Consider the following 22,979-nt stretch of genomic DNA (forward strand, 5'->3'; position numbering starts at 1 on the left):
GGATCTTAGAAACGGCGTACCACCTGGTTCGGATCCGGAAGGGAGCGAATGGAAGACTGCATTCAACACCCCGTTAGGTCACTTTGAGTACCTGGTCATGCCGTTCGGCCTCACTAACGCCCCCGCGACGTTCCAAGCTTTGGTAAATGACGTCTTGCAGGACTTCCTGCATCGGTTCGTCTTCGTATATCTGGACGATATACTCATCTTTTCCCCGGACCCTGAGACCCATGTCCAGCATGTACGTCAGGTCCTACAGCGGTTGTTGGAGAACCGGCTGTTTGTGAAGGGCGAGAAGTGCGAGTTCCACCGCACTTCTTTGTCCTTCCTGGGGTTCATCATCTCCTCCAACTCCGTCGCCCCTGATCCGGCCAAGGTTGTGGCGGTGAGAGATTGGCCCCAACCAACAAGCCGCAGGAAACTACAGCAGTTCCTCGGCTTTGCAAATTTCTACAGGAGGTTCATTAAAGGTTACAGTCAGGTAGTTAGCCCCCTGACTGCCCTGACCTCCACCAAGGTCCCCTTCGCCTGGTCGGATCGGTGCGAAGCCGCGTTCCAGGAGTTGAAACGCCGGTTCTCGACTGCACCAGTTCTGGTGCAGCCTGATCCTGATCGCCAGTACATAGTGGAAGTGGACGCCTCTGACTCAGGGATAGGAGCCGTGCTGTCCCAGAGCGTGGAGGCTGATAAGGTTCTCCATCCTTGTGCCTATTTTTTCGCGCAGGTTGACCCCAGCTGAACGGAACTATGACGTCGGCAATCAGGAGCTCCTCACGGTGAAGGAGGCTCTTGAAGAGTGGAGACACCTGCTGGAGGGGGCATCGTTGCCCTTCACGGTTTTCACGGACCATCGGAACCTGGAGTACATCCGGACCGCCAAGCGGCTGAACCCCAGGCAAGCCCGCTGGTCTCTGTTCTTCGGGCGCTTTGACTTCTGGATCACGTACTCCCCGGGACCAAGAACCAAAAATCAGATGCATTGTCCCGGGTGCACGAAGAAGAAGCCAAAGCGGGGCTGTCGAACTCCACCGAGACCATCATCCCCGAGTCCACTGTCGTGGCCTCCCTCACCTGGGACGTGGAGAAGACCGTCCGGGAGGCCCTGGCAAGGAGCCCGGACCCGGGGACCGGCCCCAAGAACAGACTGTACGTCCCACCAGAGGCAAGAGCTGCCGTATTGGACTTCTGTCACGGGTCCAAGCTGTCCTGTCATCCCGGAGTGCGTAGGACCGTGGCAGTGGTCCAGCAGCGCTTCTGTTGGGCATCCCTGGAAACCGACGTCCGGGACTACGTCCAGGCCTGTACCATCTGCGCCAGGGGGGCAAGGCAGACCATCGGAGGACTTCGGGACTCCTCCAACCCCTGCCGGTGCCTCATCGCCCCTGGTCTCACATCGGCCTGGACTTCATCACGGGCCTCCCGCTTGTCCCGGGCAATACCGTAATTCTCACGATAGTGGACCGGTTCTCCAAGGCGGCCCACTTCGTGGCCCTCCCAAAGCTCCCGACGGCCCAGGAGACGGCAGACCTTCTGGTCCACCACGTCATGCGGCTGCATGGGATACCATCGGACATCGTTTCAGATCATGGTCCCCAGTTCTCTTCGCAGGTGTGGAAGAGTTTCTGTAAGGAGCTGGGGGCCACCGTGAGTCTCTCGTCCGGGTACCACCCCCAGACAAACAGCCAGGCAGAGCGGGCTAACCAGGAGCTGGAGCAGGCCCTTCGATGCATCACCTCCGCGCACCCGGCGGCCTGGAGTCACCATCTGGCCTGGATCAAGTATGCCCATAACAGCCAAGTTTCGTCTGCTACCAGCCTCTCCCCTTTTGAGGCAATGTTTGGGGTACCAGCCCCCATTGTTCCCGCTGGTGGGAGGGAGAGGTCGGTGTGCCCTCGGCCCAGGCCCACCTCAGGAGGTGCCGCCGGGTGTGGCGGACAGCCCGCTCTGCCCTGTTAAAGGCCCGGACGAGGGCCAAGGCCCATGCGGACCGCCGGCGTTCCCCGGCCCCCACATACCAGCCCGGGCAGGAGGTGTGGCTCTCGACCAAGGACATCCCTCTGTGTGTCGACTCCCCGAAACTGAAAGACAGGTTCATTGGTCCATTTCGTGTGCTCAAGATCATCAACCCGGCCGCAGTGAAGCTCCAACTCCCGGCTTCACTGCGGATTCACCCTGTTTTTCATGTTTCCCGTCTAAAGCCACACCACACCTCGCCCCTCTGTACTCCGGGACCTACGCCGCCTCCTGCCCGGCTCATTGACGGGGAGCCTGCTTGGACAGTCCGCAGGCTCCTGGCCGTCCGTCGTAAGGGCCGGGGGTTCCAATATCTGGTGGACTGGGAGGGGTATGGACCTGAAGAACGCTCCTGGGTGAAGAGGCCCTCCTGGCCGATTTCTACACAAGACATCAGGACAAGCCTGGTCGGACGCCAGGAGGTGCCCGTTGAGGGGGGGGGGGGGTCCTGTTATGTGGGCCGCTGAAGAGGAGGTACTGCTGGCCCACCACCACCAGAGGGCGCCCTGCTTGGAGTGCGGGCTCCAAGCACGAGAGGGCGCCAGACCCAGAAGAAGTGACAGCTGTCATTCATCCCCTGCACCAGCTGTCACTCGTTCATCATCATCATCACCATCATATAAGCCGGACTGCAACTCCACCTCCACGCCGAGAAATCGACTACTACTGAAGAGGTAATTTCTCTGCTGACTGACACTTTGTGTGTATAACCTGAACTTCTGTTGCAGCCGTTTTCCTGGAGTGTTGCCTTGTCTGGGGAATTGGCGTTTGGTGTGACAGCGACGGCTTCGCCTCACATCCCAACCCAGATAAGTGGTTAACCAGGAGCTGCACGAGTGTGTGATTGGAGGTGGAGGAGCTCCCTCCTAACTGTGTATGGACTGTGGATTACTGAGTGTGCGGACTCACACTCATTCATCTTATCTCTGCTTTCTGCCAGCAGTACCAGGGTCGACAGCCGAAGACAGAGGCCACCTGGGGACTCGGGACTTGGCGGCTCTGGTGTTCTTCAGGCCGTTGGTGGTGGAAGCCGTGTGGGACGCGGCTTCTCTCTCGTCGGGGGTCTTCTATCTTCGAGCCTGCCCACACGTCACCTGGTGTTAATTGACTGTGCAAATTTCTGTGAATTTAGTTGTGTATTATCACAACATTAAATTGTTACTTTTTGGTTTACTCATTGTCCGTTCATTTGCGCCCCCTGTTGTGGGTCCGTGCTACAACACCTTCCCAACACTTTGTTTGAAATTACAGAGGTCAAACGTTTCCTGTAGTTTTTCACCAGGTTTTGCACACACTGTAGCAGGGATTTTGGTCCACTCCTCCATACAGATCTTCTCTAGATCTTTCAGGTTTGGAGTTTCAGCTCCCTCCAAAGATTTTCTATTGAGTTCAGGTCTGGAGACTGTCCAGGCCACTCCAGGACCTTGAAATGCTTCTTATGGAGTCCCTCCTTAGTTGCCCTGGCTATGTGTTTTTGGGTCATTGTCATGCTGGAAGACCCAGCCATGACCCATCTTCAGTGCTCTTACTGAGGGAAGGAGGTTGTTTGTCAAAATCTCTCAATACATGACCCCATCCATCTTCCCTTCAATACAGTGAAGTCGTCCTGTCCCCTTTGCAGAAGAGCACCCCCAGAGTATGATGTTTCCACCCCCATGCTTCACGGTTGGGATGGTTTTCTTGGGGTTGTTCTCATCCTCAAAACATGGTAAGTGGAGTTGATTCCAAAAAGCTCTATTCTGGTCTCATCTGACCACATGACCTTCTCCCATACCTCCTCTGGATCATCCAGATGGTTACTGGTGAACTTCAAAGGGGCCTGGACATGTGCTGGCTTGAGCAGGGGGGACCTTGCTGCCTTGCAGGATTTTAAACCATGACAGCATCATGTGTACTAATGTAATCTTTGTGACTGTGGTCCCAGCTCTCTTCAGGTCATTGACCAGGTCCTCCTGTGTAGTTCTGAGCTTTCTCAGAATCATCCTTACCCCACAAAGTGAGATCTTGCATGGATCCCAGACCGAGGGAGACTGACAGTCATCTTGTGTTTCTTCCACTTTCTAATAAATAATCATAACAGTTGTTGTCTTCTACCAAGCTGCTTGTCTGTTGTCCTGTAGTCCATCCCAGCCTTGTGCAGGTCTACAGTTTTGTCCCTGGTGTCCTTAGACAGCTCTTTGGTCTTGGCTATGGTGGACTATGGTGGAGTGTGATTGATTGAGTGTGTGAACAGGTGTCTTTTATACAGGTAACAAGTTCAAACAGGTGCAATTAATACAGGTAGAGTGCAGAATAAGAGGGCTTCTTAATGAAAAATTAACAGGTCTGTGTGAGCCAGAATTCTTGCTGGTTGGTAGGGGATCAAATACTTATTTTCAGCAGTAACATACAAAGAAATTATTAAAAAAAAAAATACATTGTGATTTCTGGATTTTTTTTTTTTAAGTTTAGGTCTCTCACAGTGGACATGCATCTAAGACGAAAATTTCAGACCCCTCCATGATTTCTAAGTGGGAGAACTTCCAAAATCGCAGTGTGTTCAAATACTTATTTTCCTCACTGTATATATTTAACTGAAATTTGTGATCCAGACAACCAATGATTTGTAAAGGAAAATCATGAAAATTATCAGGGGAGCCCAAACCTTTGCATACAATTGTACATATCCTTCAAAGAGCTAAGGTCATTTTCCTCAAAAGACTTAAATCGAGGGTCAGTTTTAGCTGGCAAATATAAATGGTCATTACATGTAAGCATACTCGGACTGATAATCTGTGATTTGGGGCATTTGCCCGGTGGCTGCACGTTTTCACGTGCGTGGCCCAGCCCTCCCATATTTATAGAGATTATGGAAATACAGTGTTCTCGAACCGTGCGCTGCTGTCAACACGAGGAAAGTCCGTGATCGGTGAAGCTACAGCATTTAATCGGCGCAGCTGCAGAACCACTTCCTGAATTTGTGTCAAAATAAAAGTTCTGTAGTGTTTCACACACGGCGCAGTCTTATTCTAGGTTTCAGTTTTGTTTCCGTTTGATCACACAACGGTGACTTACATCGAGCACAATGATTGACATGACCAACAGCCAATGACAATTGGAGAAGCATATAGGGTGGCCAACCAGATTGCAGGAAGAGCAGGCGGCCGCTCCCGCCCCTGCAGTGTTGCCAGATGTACGATAATTATCGTATTTGTACGATAGTTTTACCCTCTGTACGATGTACGATCAATAATGGGAAAAATCCAAAATGTACGATAATTTCAGTTGGTTGCCCAAACACGCATCTCTCTCTGACACCCAAGAATCATTTTGCAGACGTTGCACTCAGGCGGCATCAAAGACACACCACACACAGGGCTGCTGCTGGCTTTGGCCACCCGGGACAACGTCATTTGAAAGCCCGCCCCCCTCTCATACAAAGTAATGAGTTCCCATCCAATCTCTGCCGTGACAGAAAGATTCCCCAACAACACCTTTTTTTTCGAAACTTTATTTCAACAAATGCAATAACAAACGAACAAAACACAAGAGCAAAGAGATATACAAGAAAAATAAAAAAAAGTTCAAGTTCCTTATGGAGGTGTCAACATTTTTTCTGTGTTGAACAAAATCTGCACAAGTGGCATCGGATGACGACAGCGACCTCGAGGTTGAATTCGACTCTTTCTAGTCTGGTAATTAACACGTTTGTGTACATTCACAGAAAAAAAAAAAAATCTTTCTAGTAGTGCGTTCTAGTTTCCCCATTACTATAATTACTGTTTAAAAATGTGACATAAAATTCTTTGGAAATTAAAAAAAACAACAACGCTAAAATAGCTAAGTTGTATGCGTTTTGTTTGTGTACGATCATTTCTCCCATAATACGATAATTTTGAGGTTTGGTACGATAGTTTCCAGAGGTGTCAAGTAACGAAGTACAAATACTTCATTACTGTACTTAAGTACACTTTTTAGGTATCTATACTTTACTCCATTACTTATTTTTCTGCCTACTTCTGACTTCTACTCATTACATTTTCACACAGTATCTGTACTTTCTATTCCTTACATTTTTAAAACAAACAGCCTCGTTACTCTTGGCTTCAGTTTAATGTTTATATATATATATATATATATATATATATATATATATATATATATATATATATACGAGGGCTGTCCATAAGTATAGGTCCTTTTTATTTTTGTTCAAAAACTATATGGATTTCATTCATATGTTTTTACGTCAGACATGCTTGAACCCTCGTGCGCATGCGTGAGTTTTTCCACGCCTGTCGGTGACGTCATTCTCCTGTGAGCACTCCTTGTGGGAGGAGTCGTCCAGCCCCTCGTCAGAATTCCTTTGTCTGAGAAGTTGCTGAGAGACTGGCGCTTTATTTGATCAAACTTTTTTCTAAACCTGTGAGACACATCGAAGTGGACACGGTTCGAAAAATTAAGCTGGTTTTCAGTGAAATTTTTAACGGCTGATGAGAGATTTTGAGGTGATACTGTCGCTTTAAGGACTTCCCACGGTGCGAGACGTCGCGCAACGCTCTCAGGCGCCGTCATCAGCCTGTTTCAAGCTGATAACCTCCACATTTCAGGCTCTATTGATCCAGGACGTCGTGAGAGAACAGAGAAGTTTCAGAAGAAGTCGGTTTCAGCATTTTATTCCGGATATTCCACTGTTAAAGGAGATTTTTTTAATGAAAGACGTGCGGACGGGTCCGCGTGTCGGGACGCAGCCGGCGCGGTGCGGCGGCACAGGAAAAACACCTCCGTGTTGATAACCATTTGTTAAAATCCCGGCGGCTTTTGATGGCTTTCAGTGGAGTGAGTATATGAGAAATGTTTAACAGCTGAACATGTTCCAACTTGTCCTTAAGGCTTCCAACAGAGGTGTTTTGGAGAAGTTGAAGAAAATGGTCCATGACAAGGCTCCAACCTGCAAAGCTGATCTGGCAACAGCAATCAGAGTAAGTTGGAGCCAGATTGATGAAGAGTACTGTTTGTCAATCATTAAGTCCATGCCTCAGAGACTGCAAGCTGTTATAAAAGCCAGAGGTGATGCAACACAATACTAGTGATGTGTTGGAGCGTTTCTTATAGTGTTTCTTAAGCCAGAAAGTTGCCATTTGAAATGACTTTAGTTTTGTGTCATGTCTGTGATCTGCTTTTTTTCTACAAAATTAAACACTGAATGAACATCCTCCGAGGGCCGGTGATTCCATATTTTTTTCCAGGGGTTGTAGGTAAACAATGAAAAATATATGGATATCTAGGAAGTTAATTCATTTTAACAGCCAGCACATGTCCAGCTATTGAAAGAAGTAAAAGGCTCCATCTCTGTTACTTAGCGTAAAATATTTTTAAGTATTGTTTTTAAAAGTGGGGAAATTACATTCCTGCAATGAGCGGACAGATCAAGTGATCTGTTTGGAGTTCTGTTTGGAATACCAAAGTAACTCCTAACCCTATCCAGTAATATACCATGACTGACCGCATTAAACGCAGCATTAAGATCAAACAACAGCAATACTGTGGTGGTATCTGAATTCATTGCAAGCAGATCATTCACCACTTTAGTAAGTGCTGTCTCTGTGGAGTATTGAGGTTAGTGACAGGTTAATAATTTTCAGCATAGTGAGTCCAAGTGTAGCCCACAGGTCCTTAAACAGTTTAGTTGGTATAAGATTACTATTCAACTAGCAATCTTTATATTCTGTTACTTTATCTCTGAAATTGAACTTTTTTCTGGCATGCAAAGGATAATTTCATTGCTGTTAAAGATTAAAATAAGATTGCAAGACACTGTCAGGGAAATGTTCACATCAATCAGATACGTTGGATTTAATTTAAGCAAATATCTACTCTCATATCAGTAGTTAGGCTACTGAGCTCAAATGAGGTGTGATTTTATGAGGCTTAAATATTAAACAGGCATTTTCAGTCATTCCAAGGAAAAATTATATAGAGAAGTAGAGCAGAGAAAGATTTTCATTCAACAAAACATCAAATCTAAGCTCGCATCTCTCGTGCCTTCTGACAATCTATAGCTGACCTTTCAATTGTTTCAATTGAAAGATACAGATCTTGGAGATCTTTATTAAATTTAAATTAAAAATTCAATTTTATTAAATTGAATGGTGTTATAGTGAGGTCTATCACATGATAAAACATGTTATGGAGGTGAAACTTTTTATTACTGGTGTTACATATGATGTGTGTATACATTGTACAAAAGTAGTTTTAAAAAAACAAAACAAACAAAAAAACATCAAACCGAACAGGAACCTGACAACTAATCAATCAAAGAAGACCTCAGGAAGAAAAAAGTGCTATAATGTTAATGTCTTGTTTCCTCCTATTTTGTTTTAAACTGGTGGCATTCCACCTGGAGTACAACCTAGCAAGCACTTGACGGGTATCAACAAACAATCGAAAACACACAAGTACATTCATCACCATTGCCTCGAAAGGTTCAACACATCCCTTCCTAACAAACTACAAAGTCAGTAAGGAGAATGAAAATGGCAACAAAACAGCCTGAAACATACAGATTCAGCAGATAAATCAACATATTTAAATAAAAGTGTTTGTAACAGTAGAAATACAATTTGTGTTGAGCTTTTCAACTATCAGCTTTTTTTTCTCCTCCAAAGATAAAACTAACAAATGTACGCTGTGTAAGTTTATTGAACAGACTGCTGGAATAAACCTCTGTATAAATATAAACTCTGTAACTTGCACCACAGTTTTGTAGATTTACTGTATGTATCCTGCACAAATATGTCTACAGATGAATTAAAAGTGTAAACATAACATTTTCTGCAGACATATCTGAGCGGAATGAATACAACTGATCAGGCGTTGATTTTTTTAAATCACTTGTTCTACTTAGAAATTTAAAAACTAAATCTGGAACACACTCAGAATTAGGAGCTTTGACTCCAGTGTTGTATTGTGAAGTAACTTGGATAGATTTGTTGGAAGAAAGAAAACCTCGCCCTGGAGACATCAGATGTTTCAGCAACATATTTCTTTTGTTGTTTGTTTGGAATGTACGGTTGAGTTACAGTCTCAGCCAATGTCTGTATTCATCAACTGAGACTCACTTGAATATAAGCAGTAAAACCTTGCTCAGCTGTCATCTGATTAGTTGACTCGTGTCAGCCAGCAGATCAGTCAGTAGGTACATACCCCATATAGGCACTATGCAACCATTTAAAAAAATGTAAATTATTCTGTCATAGCAATATATTGTTAATATATAATTCCATCTAGAAAACAAAAGACATATTGTGGCTCTTACATACAGTAGTCTAAATGTAAATTATGTATGACAAACATCTAACAGAAATAACAAACCCCATAATAACATGTTTACAATCTGCTTTGAACATATGGTGCTTAGAAAAAATATGCAAACCTCTGGGGAATTTATTTATGAAGTCAAACAAAATCTTTTTGCAAAAATCCAAGTTGTATGAATGGTGTCGGAATGAATGTAGAGCAGCTACAACTGTGTCACAGTGTTATTCAGCAAGGTAGTAAGCTATCTTCTCCTGTGTTGTCACCAATGAACAATCCCATGTATCGAAAGCAGCCCATTCATCACTAATCATTTTCTCCCTGAACTCCATGCAAATTTTAAGCACAGGATGATCAATGCAGTTTTACTTCATTTTTAAAGAAACAACAAAGAAGTCAACATGTTAAAGTTGTTCTTCTTCTGCTCTTCTACTAAATGCACTCAATTAAAATTTTAGATGTAATGCATATTTAGACCCTGATTCTGAAGTCAAGTCACGTCTGGGAGCATCCGCTGGTGCCGTACAGTGGTGCATCCACCACACGACAAAAGAGTTCCAGGTGGCAACCACGCAGGCAGACCACAGATCCATCCCCACCTAGTGAAGGTAACCACAAATCTGATGCAGCCGGGTGAAACATGCCCATCCTTTGGCCTTCTCCAGCCACTGCGGTCCTCAACACTGAGGCACCTACGTGCTGGATCATGCACAGAGAAACCCACCACGTCCAAAATGTCAGAGGTACTAACATTCCCTCACAATGCAAGGGATTCTCCTAATCTGAGCATCCCTAAGTAACAGATTGTTTGACACAAATCCAGTCTTGGGGTACTCAAGGATCTGCTGAAAGGACATAGTACTAAAGACAACCAGTCACTGCCTTAGGTTACTGATTAGCATCCACATCTCACAAGTACTCAGACAGGAAGCTGCAACACCCTAAAGACTTGGACCTTTGTCTTCCATTGCAAAACAACTCTGTCCATCAACCTCAAGACGTCATAAAATCTTCCCAGGCATCTCAGACTCTCAAAGACAGAGGACCCAGAAGTATGAATGTCATTGATGAGGTAAGTGAATCTCTCTTCAAGTTTAACATTTTCACAGCACACAGGTAGATTTCTGACAGCTGAATCTAGGAAGTCACAGAAAGCCCAGATCTTAGTCTTGCTCCAGGACAATCTCAAACCCAGACACTCCAATTCCTTGCTCAGCTCCTGAAGTGCTGCACTCAGCATTGTCCGTGAAGTCGAGATCAGTCAACGTTTCCTCACAAACAAAGGCTTCTTTGCCACTGGTTTCCACAACCCTACCCAACACCCAGTCCTTGTAAACACTGAACAGTGTAGCAGCCAGAACACAACCCTGACAAATGCCAGTTTTTCACTGGGGAGAACTTCAAAGTTTCTTCCCCCCACTTTGTACAGCACTCACAGTATCTGTGTACAGACTGGCTGGGATGTCCACCACATCATTTGTTGTTTATGCCATCATTGTTGTGATCTAGTGCTTGTGCACCTGCTTTACTAGTTACATCAACAAATAGCAGGAGGTTTGAATATTTTCTCTTCGTGCTATAAAATATGAGGATGCAAAGGCATTTTCCAAAGATAACAGTACAAATATCAGAGAAAACACTAAGTATAGTACAAGTAGTGAGGTTATAATTATGTAGAATAGAGGTGATACTATGAGAGCAACCTGGATTCGTAACGTGTAGGTATTTTTTCCTTTTGTTTCCTTGTAGTTTAAACATTGCCACATATTACACACAGTTATGTGGCAAATGCACAACAGTCTTTGTGTCTCTGACTTCACTCTTTCACTGTCTCAGTACAAACTCACGTTGTCCCACTCCACAAGGTACTGAACCTTCCCATCCGGTGTGACTCGTCTCGCCAAGATTCTTACCGCTTCTCCACCTCCCCAGCTCCTTGCTACTGTCCCGTCACCTCCGACTCCCATCCCTGCTCCTCCTCCTCCTGCTCCTCCTACCCCTCCCCCTCCTCCCACCCCGGCCTGATAAGGCGGCAGATCTCGTAGCAGGAAAGGTGCGCAGGGCTCCAGCTGCTTCTGCACCGGCTGGTGTTGTTGGTTGTGATGGTGCTGGTGGAGGTGGTGATGGCTGCCACTGGAGTTGACAGGATAAGGGAAGCAAGGTGGTGGCAGTCTGCAGGTGTCCTCCATGCTAAACAAGAAGCATTTGTTTCACTCTATAGGCGCAACCAAATATACATCATATCTAAAAATGTAGTGTTATTATTTGCTATAGAGTGACGCCACATGACCCAAACTATCTGAAAATACACTGTAGTTGTCCAAAGCGGGATCGTCACAGGATATGAAAAAAGTATTTTTACCTCAGCCAAGGAGGTTATGTTTTTGGTCGTGTTTGTTTGTCTGTCTGTCTGTCAGCAGGATAACTCAAAAGGTTTTGAACGGATTTTGCTGAAATTTTGTGGAGTGGTTTGAAATGACAAGAGGAACAAGTGATTAAATTTTAGTGGTGATCCGGATCACAATCCGGATCCAGGAATTTTTAAAGGATTCTTCACCATTGCGGGGTAGGGGGAATTTTGACATTCTATAACCTGGCAAAAATTATGGAATCACGGCCTCGGAGGATGTTCATTCAGTTGTTTAATTTTGTAGAAAAAAGCAGATCACAGACATGACACAAAGCTAAAATCATTTCAAATGGCAACTTTCTGGCTTTAAGAAACACTATAAGAAATCAGGAAAAAAAATTGTACTGAGTACTGTTTGTCACTCATTAAGTCCATGCCTCAGAGACTGCAAGCTGTTATAAAAAGCCAGAGGTGGTGTAACAAAATATAGTGATGTGTTGGAGCGTTCTTTTTTTTTCATGATTCCATATTTTTTTCCTCAGAATGATTGATTCCATATTTTTTCCCTCTGCTTGTTCTAAAAAAGTAACCGTACTCACTGCCCACAATTTTTTTTTTCTTGATTTCTTATAGTGTTTCTTAAAGCCAGGAAAGTTGCCATTTGAAAGGACTTTAGTTTTGTGCATGTCTGTGATCTGCTTTTTTTCTACAAAATTAAACAACTGAATGAACATCCTCCGAGGCCAGTGATTCCATAATTTTTTGCCAGGGGTTGTAGTTTCTAACTCCACAAAAACAAGGCAGAAGGCTTGAAAAAAAATTAGGGTGTAACATAGTCAAATGTTCTATCAAACACAAAGTCTGGTGATCGGATCCGGATTCCGGATCCGGTGATCCAGAATATGCAAAAATATAGGGAAAATAGAAAATGTGTCAGTGTGAGGTGACAAATAAAGCTAGAGATGCACAACTAACACCAAATTGTAGCTGAATCTGTACTGATTCAGTAAGGTGTCATCAGATTTGATGATGACCACATTTGCTTCAAATGTTATGGAGCTAGATCCAGAAAAAAACCGCCATTACCAAAAATTCGTTTTTATACAATAACGTTTGAACTAATAAAGACATAAAAGTGATTCCAAGTAGTGGTAGTGGTAAGGATGTCAAATAAAGGAAAGAAAAGTGTACCGGTATGTATCATAGTTTTGGTTGTAACACTGAATTGTTGAATAGATCACTGTCCCAAGGAGGGAATCTCTTTAGGGTCAGTGACCCTATGGCCTTGTTTAGAGAAGTGTTCATAAATGTTAAAAAAATTCATATATTTGCAGTTTAGTTGAATAATAAATTGAATTTTGTCTCTATTTGTTTTGTCTATAAGCACATGCAATATCAATATCAGTGCTCAGATGACAGTAGCTTCTGGAAAGGTGCAAGTTGCAATAAACTGTGATGCCAAGCGCTAAGGATACATGCTATCCAGTCACAGCAGATGAAACTTTTTTTACTACTGAGCAACATCACTGTTAGACTTTTTTAGGTCAATGATTCCACAGCGTGTAGATGTTATGGCGTCAGTGACCCTATGGCCTTGGCGGAGGTTTGCACTCTCTGAGTGCTTCTAGTTGGACATGCATTATTTTTGAGATATTTATAGAAAATTCACCAAAAAATAACTCTGTTTGCTTGTTTACTTAAAAAGTTGATGCAGTTGATGTCCCTCAAGGTTCGGAGGATTCATAAGTCAGAGTTGTATCACAATACATGGTCTGAAGTGCATAGTGTAAGTGGATTTGTCCCTGATAGGCTTTATTTTATTTTGTTTTGTTTTTTGGATATTGGATCTTGATGTGTGCAGAGCAGCACGTTTTTTCACAGTTATATTGATGACAACACTTCCTCTTCAGAACACCAGCAGCTATGCGTGTTTCTCCAGAGAAAGCTGGAGTTGTGTCAGCACCGGCATCCGGCGTAAAACTTGTGCCAAATGCCAATGCGCTTTGGCTGTACTGTGTGTGCATTTATGACTAATGGCCGTGCACGTGCACTACGTTTTCTCACAGTGGAGAGCGGCTGCTCCTTCTACCATGACTGCATCAAAATAAACAATTTACCACTTAAAATAAACCATCATAACACGACATCACACTTATGTAAACTTTGCAATTAATCTGAGACTCCATTCTTAATGTTAGCAGCTATATTCAATTTTAGTGTGCACTGGGACGTTTTTTCTCAAAGCACATAAATGCTGTTGAAAATCCTTGGAAAAATGATTACTCACAAGTACTCTGCTTACGGCAGTCTCCATAGCTGTTTATTGCGAATGCCGTATACTTTGAGCCCGGCCCAGGGTGCACAGGGTAATCCCAGTGTATCATTGGATGGTCATTAAGCCTAAATCTATATTGTCATGATTTCAGTGCGACATGTCCTCTGAACTTGTTAGCCTGCTCTAGCCACCAAAAGACAGTGTGTAGGGGCAACCACTAATTCCTCTTCTTTTTTCTTCAGTCTTCTGGTCATGTTGCAAAGTATGTCCCTTTTGGACATCCATGAGAGGACCTTTTCTGACGTAAACATGGTGGACTCATTCAAGCTTATGAAAATACACTGATTTATTGTTGCAAGTAATTATACACTGATGAACAAATGATTATGGATGATATTCCATTTCTTCAAATAAACATCCCTAAATCCTACACGCTATAGCTTTACATGGTGGCAGCACGGTGGATTACTGGTTAGCACTAATGCCTCATAGCAAGAAGGTCGTGGAATCACTTCCCCCTCTTTCTGTGTGGAGTTTGCATGCTCTCCCCATGTCTGCGTGGGTTTCCTCCGGGCATTCCAGTTTCCTCCCACAATCAAAAACATGCTTATTTAGGGTCTGCTCCTTTCTCTGCCCCAGCGTCTCCACATCTGGAGTTTGTTACTGGGTGCCAGACTCTGAATGCCCACTGTTCCTAATGGTTGGATTGTGTCAAATTGTAATTAGGATGGGTTAAATGCATAGGACAAATTTTTTGCATACTATGTATGTGCAATGAATGGGGCAGCTCAGTGGCTTAGTGATTAGCACTGTTGCCTCACAGCAAGAAGGTCATGGGATTGATTCCCACCTGTAGCCTTTCTTTGTGGCATTTGCATGCTCTCCTCGTGTTTGTGTGGGTTTCCTCTGGGTGCTCCGACTTCCTCCCACACAAGACATGCAGGTTAGGTGGACTGGAAACTTTAAATTGTCCGTAGGTGTGCGTGTGAATGTTTGTTTGTCTATATGTGCCCAAGCGACAGACTGGCGCCCTGTCCAGGGTGTACCCTGCCTGACGCCTTATGACTGCTGGGATAGCCCCCCCATGACCCTTAATTGGGGTAAACGGTTGAAGATGAGTGAGTAACGTATCAATGACACCAAAGGTCCTTAATATTATTATTTAAGGAAACCAACCTTATGTGAATAGTTTTTTGGGGAAAAAATTAAAATGGCTCATTCATTAATTTTCATGGGTCGTGGTGGCTGCAGACCAAGCAGCTCATCCCACACTTCCCTATCCTCGGCCAAGTCCTGTAACTATTCAACCACATCATCTGCAAAAGCAGATACACCTCTGAGGTCATCAAACTGAACACCCTCTAGCTCCTGACTGTGCCTTGAAATCCCTTCCATGAATACCACAAACAGAACTGGTGAAAAGGGTCAGCCCTGACAGAGTCAAACACCCACCGGAAACAGGTCCAATGTAATGCAGAGAACGCAGACAAACCTCCTACTTTGGTCATATAGAGGCCAAATGGTTGTTTTTTTTTTTTTTTTTTTGACATGCCACAATATAAACTTTTACTGTGATGGTTCAATACAGCAGCTCTTGTATGTGACCATATAATAACATAGTAAAAATTGTAAGAAATCAGCATAGTGAAGGTATCAAACCTGTTGCAGTGATGCAGAGTCCTTGAGAGAGCAGTATTTCCGTTGTAAGTGGTGTGGTACAGGGCAAGCATCCGCTTTGGGGGAGAGCTGTGGACAAAAGTTAAACACGTTTTCAACTTTAGAGCTAATCACATTTTCCTCTCGTCATGCTTTGGGCTCTCATGTGCCTTCTGGCACTCTTGCTGAAATTTCACATCATCTTTTGAAGAAATTCTTTCTCTGTGCCACTATGACACTGCCTAACTCATGATGCAACAGATAAAAGTTGCACTATGCACAGTTTCTCCAATCATAGCTGCAAAAGACTACAAACTCTTTCAGAGTTGTCTGGGGGTCTTGGTGGCTTTCCTCACTTGTCTCCTTCACAGTCACTCAGTTTTTTTTGAACTGCCTACTCCTGACAGATTTACTGTACATGGCCATACTGTTTGTATTTCTTAATGACAGAAGTAAATGAAGCCTAAGACATATGCAGTGACATACTTCCATCACACCGAATGCGGCTGCTTCATCTTGGAACCTTTTGTAGTTTTTGGCCTTTTTTCTTGCTTTTAGAATGACTGAGAAAAGGGAGTTTTTCCTTGGCATGGCTGCCATTGTGCTTGCTCATGGGGAGGGTAAGCGCTACCTTAGCTTTTGTGTCTAACAATATGACTACATAATTATATCAAATTAACGTTTTTGGGTGGAGCAGAACAGACCATTTACCCCCCACCAAATCACTGCACCTTTGCTACACTAACAATTCACAAGATGGCAAAACACTCCTCACCTCAAATTGCCAAACTCGTCTTCTGACTTCCTGGAGCTGCAAAGGCTGGCCCCACCCATGTACCCATGGCAACATGGCAGCAGGTCAATGGAGTTGACATCACCTGGGGGTGGACAAGCCTGGGCACAGGGGAAACATGCAGATCTCAGTTTATGCTTGAATATCAACATAGAGTGTGCTGATGTGCATTGTTCAGTTACACTAAATTCTACAGATGAAAGTTTCACAGCACTGACAACATATCCAGATATTGGTGTTGCAGACCGACCTTCAGTCATTACATCCACCAAGGACATAATAAAATCAATGGGTTTATTTATATGGGGGAGGTGATGGTCAAGTGGTTAAGGTGTTGGGCTTGAGACCAGAAGATCCTGGGTTCAAATCCCCGCCTGACTGGAAAATCACTAAGGGCTCTGGGCAAGGTCTTTAATCCCCTATTGCTCCGGTGTGTAGTGAGCGCCTTGTATGGCAGCACCCTGACATCGGGGTGAATGTAGGCATAATTGTAAAGCGCTTTGAGCGTCTGATGCAGATGGAAAAGGCTATATAAATGCAGTCCTTTATTTGTCTGTTAGCAGGATTACAACAAAACTGCACAGATTGATGAAATTTTCACCACAGATAGATATTAGGCCAAGGAATTCGGGACTTGGCGGCTCCAGTATTCCCGGGGTTGGTGGCAGAGGAAATCGGGTTGGTTCCGGTTCGACTTGGACAGACGTCTCCTATCGAGCCTGCCCACACGACACCGTTGTTATTGGACTCAGTCTCAATTGTAATCGGCTGTGTTGTTGTGCCTGTTTCACAACAGTAAAAACAGTGTTATTTGATTCCTCCATTGTCCGTTCATTGCCCCCTGTTGTGGGTCCATGTTCCTACACTTTCACAACAGGCTGGGACTATTGTAATTCATTATTATCAGGTTGTCCTAAAAGTTCCCTAAAAAGCCTTCAGTTAATTCAAAATGCTGCAGCTAGATACTGAGGGGACTAGAAGGAGAGAGCATATCTCACCCATATGGCCTCTCTTCATTGGCTTCCTGTTAATTCTAGAATAGAATTTAAAATTCTTCTTACTTATTATAAGGTTTGAATAATCAGGTCCCATCTTATCTTAGGGACCTCGTAGTACCATATCACCCCAATAGAGCGCTTGCTCTCAGACTTTTTTTTGCTAAAGCTTATAGTTAGGGCTGGATCGGGTGACCCTGAACCATCCCTTAGTTATGCTGCTATAGACGTAGACTGCTGGGGGGGTTCCCATGATGCTCTCTTTTTGCTCTGTATGCACCTCTGCATTTAATCATTATGATCGATCTCTGCTCCCCTCCACGCATGTCTTTTTCCTGGTTCCTCCCTCAGCCCCAACCAGTCCCAGCAGAAGACTGCCCCTCCCTGAGCCTGGTTCTGCTGGAGGTTTCTTCCTGTTAAAAGGGAGTTTTCCTTCCCACTGTAGCCAAGTGCTTGCTCACAGGGGGTCGTTTTGACCGTTGGGGTTTTACATAATTATTGTATGGCCTGCCTTACAATATAAACGCCTTGGGGCAACTATATAAAAAACAAATTGAATTGAATTGAATTGAATGGAGTGAGACTTATTTACTCCTTGTGTGAATAGTTTTAATATTTAATAACATGTTACGCTACTAACGTACAGTACACTAACTGTATTCAAGAAGGAAACAAGATTTAGTTAAAAATAGCTGATACTTTCAGTCTCTCGCAGGTGCAATGTGTCATTTTTTAATTTGAAATGTATGTAACCATTTCTAAGAAATCACCTGCATTATTATTTATTTTATAATCATCGTTTTGTGTTTTGAACTCTGCCAATATAATCACTGTTGTCAGACTGAAGGTCTTCCTCCAAGATTTCTTCACCCTCACTGGGGTCTAAATAAGGCTCAAACCATAAGGCTGTGCCCCAACAGCTTATTCAGAAACACCTTCAGACTGGACTCAAAAAAAGCTCCACACTCGAAAAAAAAATTGTCCGAAAAAATCTCGACCTCTGCTGTGTTACAATTGATTTGGGCTTGAATCAGCAGGTCCCATTGTCATGATGACGTAGCAACATATGGCCATGGCTGAGCGCTGAAATAGACTACAGGCGTCAGACAGCTGTTGTTGTATCCTTCACTTGCACACTTATCATTGACTTTACTGTTCAGGATTTTTAAAATATCAACATTTTGTCATTGGACAGGGTGATTCCACAAATTTTTGTTTGGGCTTTGGGCATAATGTGCCTTGAAAATGGTGGGATTGTCCCTATAGAGCCCTAAATTTAACACAGTCGAGTCAGCCAATAACAGGAAGGTTGAAACCAACTGTGGTATTCCTGTAGATGTTGGACTTAGGGTTCAGGCCCACACCAGGGGTTGCAACCACCCTGCCGCAGGTTCAACACAAAATTGCAGGTGTGCATGCCACATTCACATGATGTGTTGTGGGCTGAAAATCGTAGTCCAGAGTATCCATAGACTGTATATACTGGACAAACCTTGATGACACCCATAGGTTTTCTATAGAGACTGGGGAATGTGTTTTGTGACCCAAAAATTGGCAGCTCTGGGTGTCACCATGCTGGCAGTGCCATACTACCTATGCCACAGCCACCTATACACGGACAATGAATGATAACATTGCTGTCATTTGCCCACAGTATGCTCTATCATGAATGTCTTTGGTGCACTTTTTGAAGCTTTCAAGCCAATTATGAGACATGTCTAGGGACAACTATGTCGGGGTGCATTCTGAAAAAACTGTCGGATGTGTCTTCTGTGTTTTATAGCATGTTGTCTAAGACACAAGGCAATAGCATGCACGTGTTGCGCAGACACGCACATTTTGCTGCAGAGACGTCTTCAATCATCTTTGACAAAAAACCACAGTTCAGCACCACAGCCAGCTAACAGAAAACAGCTTTATAAATTTGGGCCACATAAACACAACCATCCCACAACAATGTTGAAACCATAGTGTATATGGTGTGCATCAGCGCCTTTGCAACCATTGCACAAGTCTTCTTATTTATGTGACTGCAACTTTTTTCTCCTCAAAGCAGCTGTACTGTGATGGTGCTACCACAAAGACTGTGGGTGACTCTCCCAAATCGCCGGCAGTCTTATCTTTGTGTAACTGGAGCTTAGCAAATGTGTGACATATACAAACCTGTCTCTCTAAACCACAAAGAGACACAGATGCTTCTGAATTTGTGTATCCAGAGGGGTTTTGTTGTTGTTTGTTTTTTACAGCTTCAAGCAGTGAAGCTTTCATCTCTTTCAAAGTTGTAAGGTGTCCTAACAGCTTCCTTCCTTCACTGGTCTTCTTTGTCAATGGTCACTCCATTTTGACGATGGCCTACTACACAGATTTATATAGTACTATGCTCTTTGCATTTTTTTATGGACTGATTATCTGAACTCCAAGAGACATTTAAAATCTCCAGAACTGTCAAGGAAATAAGGAGGCAATATACACATGTGGATGTGAAAGTACTTACCAGCTGTAATGTCCAAGTACTTTTGGTGCCATAAATTGGGTAACTCTCTCAAATTGTCAGAATTACTTAATCTTGTGTATGTGTGTGTGTATATGTGTGTGCGCGCATTTATAAAAAAATTAGAAACACACTTATAAACATAATACAAAACAATCCACACTTCCAGTAGGAACGGCCATAAAACTAGTCACAGAATTCATTGCAGGATTCGTAATTACGTTGTACAGGGCTTTTATTTCTGGTCAGTCGGCTTATAGGGTCATGAATTGTGCTGCTGTTTTGGGCTGCCAAATCTTTTAATGTCTAAATTTCACACCTTTCAAGCAACAGCCTGTCTTACAGACAACAAATCCTGATGGTGAAGTCTACATTACCTACACCTTAATCCCCAACCCATTGAGGCAACTGAAATGGCTGCTTTGCATGCTGTGAGAAACCTCGACAATAAACGTTTAGCTAATATAAATTAGAAACGTCCCCAACCTTTGTGTGTGTGTTATAATATCTAAGGTGTAATAAAGAAACCTTATCGGAAAAGTGTTAAACATGAATTTTTTTCACTGATTTAATATTGGTCATGAGGGACACAGCTTAGTAAAACTGGCATTAATCAAATATTATCAGCACAATTTCCCATGATGACCAGGGAACACTCGCACACACTAACCTAATTATGAATAAGCGTTGGCTAATTTGGGCAAACTTTTGAGCAGCCTACATTTAAAACTCCATGTCATGTCACATGCTGTGCTGTTCATGCTGCTGCTGTAAAATACAAGAAAATTTATGTTCAGATTAATTGTAGGGATGACAGATAGGGCATAGTCATCGTTTGTTGCTCACTTATCTGTTTTCATAGAAACCTGAAGGCAGCACAAAGCAGAAGCTGCCTCTGAAATGTTGAGGTGTGGCCGCCATCTTGTGGTCATAGCTAGCAGTTCCCTTTAGCATGTAATATGTCAAATTTTATACAGCATTTCTCTTCAAAACGTATTCTCTGTTTTGGCACTGTGTTAAATTACAGCCATTCCAACAAAGAAAAACATCCTAAATACCCAGTATTTACCTTTGATTTGCTATTTTTAATCTTGCAGAGTGTAGACAATCATCCATCCATTTTCTTCCGCTTTATCTGGAGTCGGGTCGCTGGGGCAGCAGCTCAAGCAAAGCCGCCCGGACCTCCCGATCCACACGTCAAAAAAGGGAGATTTATTGATAATATATCAATATCTCACAGGACTAGACAGAAATGTGTATTTTTTACTTTGGAAATTGTGATTTGGCACTGACAGGTATATATTAGAAAACTTGTATTTGGCATTCACCCAAAAAAAATCTGTCTTATTGGCAAATTCAGTGTTGTGAATGTTTGCTTCAAAAATGGCTAAAGGCTTCTTACACAGGGGAAAAATGGTCGTAATGCAATGTTACACCCATCGACTAATATCAAGGGATTCTCACCTACGTTGTTGGCAGAATAGCAGTGACTGGCAAAATTTAATGGAAAATGATCTACTCAATTGTTTGACTTGTTTATAAAAAAAAAGTCCTTTAAGAAGTAGACTTAGTAGACTTTAATCTGTACTACACCTGTTTATTATGCTGTAATGTGTTAAAGCACAAAAGATTTTATATATATATATATATATATATATATATATTATATATAATATATATATATAGTGAGGAAAATACGTATTTCAATTTTCAATACCCTGCGGTTTTGCAAGTTCTCTTAGAAATCATGGAGGGGTCTGAAATTTTCATCTTAGGTGCATGTCTACTGTGAGAGACTAATCTAAAAAAAAAAAAAAAATCCGGAAATTATAATGTATGATTTTTTAATAATTATTTGTATGTTACTGCTGAAAATATGTATTTGAACACCTGTGAAAATCAATGTTAATATTTGGTACAGTAGCCTTTGTGTTATGTGGCGCTGAAGAGGAGGTACTGCTGGCCCACCACCACCAGAGGGCGTCCTGCTGGAGTGCGGGCTCCAAGCACGAGAGGGCGCCAGACCCAGAAGAAGTGACAGCTGTCATTCATCCCCTGCACCAGCTGTCACTCGTTCATCATCATCATCACCATCATAAAAGCCGGACTGCACTCCACCTCCTCGCCGAGAAATCGACTACTACTGAAGAGGTAATTTCTCTGCTGACTGACACTTGTGTGTATAACCTGAACTTCTGTTGCAGCCGTTTCCTGGAGTGTTGCCTTGTCTGGGGAATTGGCGTTTGGTGTGACAGCGACGGCTTCGCCTCACATCCCAACCCAGATAAGTGGTTAACCAGGAGCTGCACGAGGTGTGATTGGAGGTGGAGGAGCTCCCTCCTAACTGTGTATGGACTGTGGATTACTGAGTGTGCGGACTCACACTCATTCATCTTATCTCTGCTTTCTGCCAGCAGTACCAGGGTCGACAGCCGAAGACAGAGGCCACCTGGGGACTCGGGACTTGGTGGCTCCGGTGTTCTTCAGGCCGTTGGTGGTGGAAGCCGTGTGGGACGCGGCTTCTCTCTCGTCGGGGGTCTTCTATTTCGAGCCTGCCCACACGTCACCTGGTGTTAATTGACTGTGCAAATTTCTGTGAATTTAGTTGTGTATTATCACAACATTAAATTGTTACTTTTTGGCTTACATTGTCCGTCATTTGTGCCCCCTGTTGTGGGTCCGTGCTACGACACCTTCCCAACAGGATTTCTCGGCCATCGTCATGGATTCCGAGGGGCGTCAACCCGAGCTTGAACGGCCAATGGAAGAGCCAGGAGCGCAGGCGTCAGCGGGAGGCGTGTTGAGTGAGCTGCAGCAGATCTTAACCGCCTTCACGGCTCGGTTAGATTTAGTGACCGAGCAGAATGTTCTCCTTAACCGGAGGGGGAGGCTCTCACCGCCAGGGTGGAAGCGCGCGATCAGGTGCTGCTGCAGCCACTCCTCTGGCTGGTCCTGGGCCTGAACAGACGTTCCACTGGTCGTTCAACGACCCCCCCCACTGTCCCCTGAAGCATACATAAGCCCTCCGGAACCGTACGGGGGCTGTGTTGAGACGTGCGCAGACTTCCTCATGCAGTGTTCGCTCGTCTTTTCACAGCGCCCTGTCATGT

The 22,979-nt window shown here is 43.8% G+C and overlaps 1 protein-coding gene across 1 annotated transcript in view; it reads right to left on the reverse strand.

Moving 5' to 3' along the window:
• Positions 1–11,042: 11,042 nt before the first annotated feature.
• phf1 (PHD finger protein 1) overlaps positions 11,043–22,979 on the reverse strand; it is an 84,109-nt gene continuing 72,172 nt past the window's right edge. The window contains 1 exon segment of the mRNA XM_034174273.1: positions 11,043–11,330. Within this exon segment, the coding sequence (XP_034030164.1) occupies positions 11,142–11,330 (189 nt within the window). The 3' untranslated portion in view covers positions 11,043–11,141.

The sequence above is a fragment of the Thalassophryne amazonica genome, chromosome 7 (assembly GCF_902500255.1).
Source record: "Thalassophryne amazonica chromosome 7, fThaAma1.1, whole genome shotgun sequence".
NCBI lineage: Eukaryota > Metazoa > Chordata > Actinopteri > Batrachoidiformes > Batrachoididae > Thalassophryne > Thalassophryne amazonica.